General features: G+C 44.7%; 1 protein-coding gene across 1 annotated transcript in view; it reads left to right on the top strand.

Annotated features, from left to right (window-relative positions):
* The first annotated feature begins 3,380 nt into the window (after nucleotides 1-3,380).
* The window catches only part of ccn6 (cellular communication network factor 6), a 22,482-nt gene continuing 17,243 nt past the window's right edge, over nucleotides 3,381-8,619 (top strand). The window contains 1 exon segment of the mRNA XM_048206161.1: nucleotides 3,381-3,587. Coding sequence (XP_048062118.1) covers nucleotides 3,540-3,587 — 48 coding nt within the window. The 5' untranslated portion in view covers nucleotides 3,381-3,539.

The raw sequence follows: 8,619 nt of genomic DNA, 5'->3' as shown, positions 1-8,619 counted from the left end.
AGGAGGTACGCCATCATCAACAGATTCTGCGGGGGGAGACAGAGAGTAAGTGTAAGGTTTTTCATTGAGCTGCCTCTGCACGGTGAAGGGACCTATGTAGCGGGGACTGATCCTTGTATCTTCGCACTGCCTGTTGGAGGTGTACATGAGCTGAGTCCCACACCCTCTCGCTCTGCTGGAACCATTGGTTGGCAGCTGGAACCTCCGATGGCTCGCCGGACAGTGGTGATTGATATCCTAGCACAAACTGGAAAGGAGTAAGCCTGGTGATAGACTGGCGGAGGGAGTTCTGGGCATACTCTGCCCAGGGGAGGAACCGACTCCAGATGTCCTGGTTCTGGTGACAATATGACCGCAGGTACCTCCCGATTTCCTGGATTTTGTGCTCAGTCTGGCCATTTGTCTGGGGATGGTAGCTGGATGATAAGCTGAAGGAGATGCCAAGGAACTTGAAGAAGGCTTGCCAGACTCAGATAAACTGAGGACCTCTATCAGACACAATGTCTTCAGAGAGACCGAAGTGACAAAAAATGTGTTGGAATAGAGCTTCTGCTGCCTTGAATGCTGTTGGGAGTCCTTTCAGAGGGATAGGCTTGCATGACTTGGAGAATCGATTGACAATGACAAAGATGCAGGTGTTGGAATAGGAAGGAGGAAGATCAGTCATGAAATCAATGCCCAGATGAGACCAGGGATGTTAAGGTATGGGTAGAGGACCCAGTTTAGGATGGTGAAGACAGGAAAAACATTGGCTTTGCGGTTCTTACTTCCCAGGTTGGTATGTGACTAAAAAGTCAAATCTGCTGAAGAATAAAGCCTATCTGGCTTGATGGGGGTTGAGTTGTTTAGCTTCACGCAGGTATTCTAGGTGTCTGTGGTCAGTGATGACTTCAGACTTGCTCCCCTCCAGCCTCTTACAAAGGAAGGTTGATGGCCAAGAGCTCACAATTACCGATGTCGTAGTTTTGCTCGGCCAGGGACAGCTTCTTTGAGGAGAAGGCACATGGAATCTCTACTCACTTTTATGTCATAAGCCACAGATCCATCGCACTGGCGCTGTCTCAAGTCTGTCTGACAAAGTTTCTTATGACATTCCTTACTTCAAGTCTGACAATGATCAGTGCCAAGTGAAGTCGAAAACATCTCTTGTGTTTGATCTAGTGGTACCATAGTCAAACAGTGTTGTTATGATGTAAGTTTCTTGTGTCACACTCACACTCAAAAAAATGATTCTAGCTGCTTGTTCAGTTTATTTAAATAAAATAAGCTGAACCAACACAAATCTTTAGTTTTTTACTTAATTGGCATTTGCACTCAAATGTATTACGTTAAATGAAATTAAATTTGCAAAATGTTAGGTTAACCTAAACCATTTGTGTTGGGATGACATGAATCATTTATGTTGCATTGATTGAAACTGGGCAGTGGATTTCTAGTTCCCAGCATGCTTTCCGTAGGGAAAGATCAGGACAGTAAATGTTGAACTTAAGTGCTGTTTAATGTGTTTTTAGTAAAGGGAAATACCTTTTAAAGTTTGATGTTCAGTTATATTTGACATTTAAAAGAGTTTGTTATGTCGATTTTTTTGAGGTTACCATTATGCTGAAGTGTAGACCTTGTGGTTAGGCTATAGGTGGCTGCATGAAATAAATCTATGTTGTTCTCAACAAGCTTTAACTGTGCTAAAGCCAGTGATGAGAAGTTCTTTACCTGATCATTACTTGCATGCTATAAATGTTACTTAGCATATGAAAAAGTGATATTTTAGTTTAGTTTTTATAGAAATATAAATAAATTAGTTTGAGGGCCAGCACATAATTTACACAGTCTACATATGGTCATCAGCTTTATTCCTCTCAATGGTCATGAAACATGTATGTCTGTGTACAACAGCTATTCACAACCTAAGCACAAGCGCACATCTTCACCATGATGGTAACAAAATTTTTTTTATATATACGCTACAAACTCTTTTAAATGTTCAAAATAACTAAACATTAAACACTTAAACACTAACAGGTCTTTCCATTTCCTTAAAAGTGCAGAAAACTTGAGCAACACTGCACAAGGGCACTCAAAAAAATAACTTGTTGGTCTAACTTAATTCAATTATGACACCTATTTCCACACAGTTGAACTGATTTATTTGAACTTAAGATAGGTTAATTGTACTGATGAGTAAAATTCATGGTAATTGAATGAGATCACACCAGTTTCATTTGACATATTCTGTGAATGTTTCCTGAACATAATTCATTCTTGTTGATCCAACCAGTGCTATTCAGACTGGTGCCCTTGTGCAGTGTTGCTCAAGTTTTCTGCACTTTTAAGGAAATGGAAAGACCTGTTAGTGTTTAAGTGTTTAATGTTTAGTTATTTTGAACATTTAAAAGAGTTTGTAGCGTATATATATTAAAAAGTTTTTGTTACCATCGTGGTGAAGATGTGCGCTTGTGCTTAGGTTGTGAATAGCTGTTGTACACAGACATACATGTTTCATGACCATTGAGAGGGATAAGCTGATGACCATATGTAGACTGTGTAAATTATGTGCTAGCCCTCAAACTAATTTATTTATATTTCTATAAAAACTAAACTAAAATATCACTTTTTCATATGCTAAGTAACATTTATAGCTTGCAAGTAATGATCAGGTAAAGAACTTCTCATCACTGGCTTTAGCACAGTTAAAGCTTGTTGAGAACAACATAGATTTATTTCATGCAGCCACCCATAGCCTAACCACAAGGTCTACACTTCAGCATAATGGTAACCTCAAAAAAATCGACATAACAAACTCTTTTAAATGTCAAATATAACTGAACATCAAACTTTAAAAGGTATTTCCCTTTACTAAAAACACATTAAACAGCACTTAAGTTCAACATTTACTGTCCTGATCTTTCCCTACGCAAAGCATGCTGGGAACTAGAAATCCACTGCCCAGTTTCAATCAATGCAACATAAATGATTCATGTTGTCCCAACACAAATGGTTTAGGTTAACCTAACATTTTGCAAATTTTATTTCATTTAACATAATACAATTGAGTGCAAATGCCAATTAAGTAAAAAACTAAAGATTTGTGTTGGTTCAGCTTATTTTATTTAAATAAACTGAACAAGCAGCTAGAATCATTTTTTTGAGTGCTGGTCACAAGACAGACTATAAGCCATCATAAGCAAAGGAGGCAGATTTCAAATTGCATGCTATTGGTATTGCATGATCTTGATGATGTTGTTTTAAGTATATCTAATAATAGATACTGATATTTTTTTTTTTTTTTTTTTTTTGCAAAAATAGATGCTACAAGGTGCAAGAAGAGAAAGGAACAGCAGAAGGCAAGAGAGAGAGAGAGAGAGAGCAGAGGGAGGGTGGAATATTTCAGATAGAGTTCTGTGTGAGTTCTGTAGGGGAAAGTTGTGTTTGGTTAACAGACAGAGAGGAGCTTTGTGTACCTCTCTCAGACAGGTCAGCTCTCTCTCTCACAGCCTTTTTTCTTTCATTCTGGGTGCACAGAGCTCCTTTGCAAGCCGTATATGATGCTATCACTACTGTGCTGTGCTCTGCTGCTTTGTCTGAGTCAGGTAAGAGCCACCAATTCCATTCTCTCTTCACAATCAAAATTTGACTAACCAGTAGCATCACTGTCTGTCCATGACCCTAAATGGCTGGCCTAGCTGGTCTTAAATATACACTCAGACACTGCTAATGTAACTTATAACTTGTCTTTGAGATTGTGTAATGATTGGGCTGTACATGGATGCCATGCCTTTGTATTAACATTTGCACCTAAAGACCCGATAAAATCAAAACACTTTTTAGTTCATGTGTGTGCTGGTGTTTGTGTCTTTAATGACTATGCTGGTGTAGTCCTAAAGGTTTTAAAAGATTAAGAAGTTGTCAAAGTGCTTATGACAGGTCAGGTTCTGAGTGATGGAATGTAAGTTAGCTTCTAATTAAAACCAATCTCTTTCCATGAGATTCTGTGTAGGCTTGAGAAATGGCATTTACTACAGCATTTGCTCAAAGTGGAACTTCCCAAGAGATGGTTTATGAGATATTTATGAGTTTGCTTTGGCACGTCAAGTTCCTATTGTCATTCTGCCCTCACAGAATGAGCTCATCCTGTAAACTTGACAGAAAGACTTCAGATTTTTGTTTTGACCTCTGGTGACCCTAGAAGCACTTTTGTGGAAGAGATGGGCCCGCAGTGAACCCTACAGTACAGAAACATGATTGTTTTTCTCTACTGATATTTAGCCCATATTGATAACACACATTTCCCTCTAACTACACTAAAACTTAAAGAACTAAACTTAGAAACTTTTTAAAGGAATTTTAAGAGGCTCTTGTGGATTTCAGTTTTCATATCTTTGTTCAAATCTCTTTGCTGTAAATGAAAAAAAAATAAAAATAAAAAATAAATCCAAAAATTAATGTTTAACAGCAAACATGTTGAAGATTAGACAATGGGCAGTCAATTTATTAAATGATTAGCTATTTCCTCAAAAGCAGTTTATTCGATGTAGTGAAGCCTCAGCTCCATTGACATCTATTAAAAAACGGCCTCTTATCTCCTTCCCAGTGTACCACAGCATTGGCAGGCGTTACTCTTTTGCGGCTAAGATAGACCTTTTGTAGTCCTGCCCCTTTTCAGTTCTGCGCTCCTTGTGTTCTTTCTATCGGTTTGTATTTCCACAGCATGATGGTAAGATTTTTGCAGATTTATGAATGAACCGCTCATTTTAAAGTTTTCCCGCGCCTACTAGGCAATTTCAGAGAGGCTAGCAATAGCAAGCTAGCTTTGAATTATTTGTAGCTGCTGTTTGAATAGTAGCCTGGTAAATTTGTTGGTGATCAAATATTTGATATCTCTACTCTCCATAATTAATGTAGTTGCTAGATTATCAGCGGGAGCAGTTCAAAGTAATAATATGTAATTTACGACTCTGCGATGATTGGTCGAGGGAGGCTAGCCTCCTCTGGAATGTATTTTTTCTCTATGTTCTAACCACTGAAAGTGAAATACTCAAAGGTGATTGGCTATTTTTTTTCTTTTTCAAATGGAGGCAAAAGTCTCTCTAGCAAGGCTCTTGGATGTAATCTACCAAAATGAATGTAAAGAAAGATTGTAAACTGATATGCTTATGTGGTATTTAAAGCAAGAAAATGAAAGACAGGGGTGCATATATAGGATATTTACTTGCTGCCAGCAGAGTGTCAACACTGTAAAATACAGCTGGTTCGGTTGATGTTTTCCTTCCATAGGCAGCTATAACAGTAGTGCAGTCAGTAGATCTGTGTGAAGGGGCCACTTGTTGGATTTTTGCTCTGCCAGGCTTTGCATGTGGATTTGCTGCTAAACTCACTGAAAGAGTCAGAGAATTACAGAACTACAATACAGAATTATATTCATTATACAGATGAATAAATATATTGAAATGTTAGAAGCACTTTGATGCATTTACAGTTTTTCTTGATTGTTTACACACATTTTCTGAAAGCATGCCTCATACTCTCAGAACTCTACACACAAATCAAAAAACACACACACAATGGGCAAAACCCCTCAATTCTCCTGCAAAATGAAACTTTACATTCAAAACAATGTTCTTTCTTCTCAAAATGGTATTTTGTTTTCAAATGACACACACAAACCATCATATGAATAGACATTTATAAGAACCAGTTGAACACTGATGTGCTCTATGTAAAACACTATGATGAATGGAAAACATCTCGGTTACGTATGTAACCCTCGTTCCCTGAAGGAGGGAACGGAGACGTACGTCGGACAGACCGACGAATAGGGAATCTCGCTAGAGAGCCCAATCACTTCGAAGTGAACTAAAACAAGCCAATGGGAATTGGCATGCGAATCATTTGCATCATGCTGCCCCTCGCCCCAGCGCATCCGGGTATATAATAGGAAGCAGGCATGCAATTGCATCTCAGGTTTTTCGCTGAGGAGCCGAGCTAGCAGTATCTGGCAGCTACAGCGAGGGTACAAAACTGTGGCGACGGGACGTACGTCTCCGTTCCCTCCTTCAGGGAACGAGGGTTACACCAGTAACCGAGACGTTCCCATTCAGTCGGTCACGTTCGACGTACGTCGGACAGACCGACGAATAGGGGTCCCGTACCAAAGCGCCACAGGAGCTGAACCCCTTCCAGTGCTTAGGGAGGCTGTTGTAAGCCAGGCGTGCCAAATGCAACCGCCCATACTCGCAACCCTGCGGAGGAAGCCAGGAATGTCTTCCATAGGGGGATAGACAGGGCGTTACAGAGAGGAAGTCGATCTGCTGTTCCTACCCACGGGGAACCCAACTCAATCCCACTATTGGATACGACAAAAATGCCAGGAAAGCGTAACCTTTCGTAGGGGAACGCTGCGGAGGCCACACCTTCCCGAAGGGAGGTTAATGTGGAGAATACACATATGGACTGGCCCTGTAGGGCAGTAACGCATATGGAAGATCTCTGGGTGACTCCACCTTCCGGTAGGAGACTAGCAATCAGACAGGGCAAAACGAAGCTCCCAGAGGGAAAGACACGGGTTTATCGACAGGGAAACCGTTAGAAGCCGTGGATCCCCGTAGGGTCACACATATGGGATTACCCAGCCTAGGGGAATCACGGCATATGGGCATCTAGTCCAACAGACAGCGTCAGCCACGGAGTAGGCCTGGCATAGGACATCTCCGCAACGTCCGGCCGAAGGGGGAGGCGGAGGAACTCGACAGGGTCTCGCCAAGCGGAGGAACTCGAACTGGAGTGAAAAGTATGCACGTATCTGGCCAGAGGGCGGGAATGGCATTGCAAGCCGACACTAGAGCCGGGGCCTACAACCGTGCCTACTGACTAGTGGAGGCGAGCACACGGGTGGAGATACCGGCTCGACACGAGGCTATAATACCTAGCGAACGTGTTAGGTGTCGCCCAGCCCGCAGCTCTACAGATGTCTGTCAGCGAGGCGCCATGAGCCAGCGCCCAGGAAGATGCTACACCTCTCGTGGAGTGAGCTCGCAACCCGAGCGGGCACGGCACGCCCTGGGCTTGGTACGCCAAGGCGATGGCATCCACTATCCAGTGGGCCATCCTCTGCTTGGAGACAGCCTTTCCCTTCTGCTGGCCTCCGTAACAGACAAAGAGCTGGTCTGAGGTCCTGAAGCTTCGAGTTCTGTCCATGTACAACGTCGCAGCAGCGCGGACGGGACAGAGCAAAGCCAGGGCTGGGTCTGCCTCCTCCGAGGGCAGCGCTTGCAGGTTCACCACCTGGTCCTGAAGGGAGTGGTAGGAACCTTGGGCACATATCCAGGCCGGGGTCTCAGGATCCACGTGAGAGTCACCGGGCCCGAACTCTAGGCACGATTCGTCGACCGAAAATGCTGCAGGTCCCCTACCCTCTTGAAGGAGGCCAATGCGAACGGTCAGCAGCACAAGTCTTCAGAGACAGAATCTTTCAGCTCTGCTGACTGCAAGAGGCTCAAAGGGAGCAATCCGGAGTGCTCCGAGAGGGCACCAGAGCGAGGTCCCAAGAGGGTATGGAGGCGAGGGCGAGGAGGATTTAACGTCTCCTGCCCTCCTGAGGAACCTGACGATCAGGTCGTGCTTTCCTAACAGTGGACTTTGCCATCAAGCTGCATGGTGATGGTAAGCTGCGATAGCGGCAGACATAGGACCTTCAGGGTGGAGGGGACAGCCTACGCTCCAACCCTTCTTGCAAGGAAGGAAAGCACAGACACCGACCGAGCATCTTCGGGGGTCATTCTCGGCGAGAAGAGCACCACTCGACGAACAGGTTCCACTTCAGGCATAGGCACGTCCTCGTAGACAGGATGCTCTAGCCGAAGTGATGGTGTCTAACGTACCGCGGACGGGTAGATCACTTAGAACCTCCGCGTCCCGTCCAGGGACCACACGTGGAGGTTCCACAGAGGTCGGGACGCGGGTGCCAAAGGTGCCCCGTCTCTGAGAAAGGAGGTCCTTCCTCAGAGGGGATGGGCCAGGGAGGGGCTGTCGCGAGGAGTGATGAGTTCCGGGAACCAGGTCCGGTTGGGCCAGTACGGCGCGCAACTAACAAGACCTGCTCCTCGTCCTCCCTGACCTTGCACAGTGTCTGTGCAAGTAGGCTCACTGGGGGAAACGCATATTTGCGCAGGCCCCGGGGCCAGCTGTGTGCCAGTGCATCCGTGCCGAGTGTTCCCCCGGTCAGACGAATAAAACAACTGGCAGTGGGCAGGTTTCTGGTGAGGCAAACAGGTCTACCTGAGCCTCTCCGAACTGGCTCTCCAGATCAGCTGAACCGCCTGGGGGTGGAGTCGCCACTCTCCCCGGCAGCGTGAGCTGTCGTGATAGCTCGTCGGCCACACGGTTGAGCACACCCGGGAACATGAGTGGCGCGAAGCGACCTCAGATGCTTCTGACTCCACAGGAGGAGATGGCGGGCGAGTTGCGACATGCGACGGGAGCGTAGACCACCTTGATGGTTGATGTACGCAACGGTCGCAGTGTTGTCCGTACGGACCAGTACATGCTTGCCCTGACAGCAGCTCCTTTGAAGGCGGCCAGAGCAAGACGTACTGCCAGCAACTCGAGGCAGTTGATATGCCAATG

The sequence above is a fragment of the Megalobrama amblycephala genome, linkage group LG11 (genome assembly GCF_018812025.1).
Source record: "Megalobrama amblycephala isolate DHTTF-2021 linkage group LG11, ASM1881202v1, whole genome shotgun sequence".
Lineage (NCBI taxonomy): Eukaryota > Metazoa > Chordata > Actinopteri > Cypriniformes > Xenocyprididae > Megalobrama > Megalobrama amblycephala.
The sequence above is the reverse complement of the archived record's forward strand: the minus strand, read 5'-3'. Positions and strand labels throughout refer to the sequence as shown.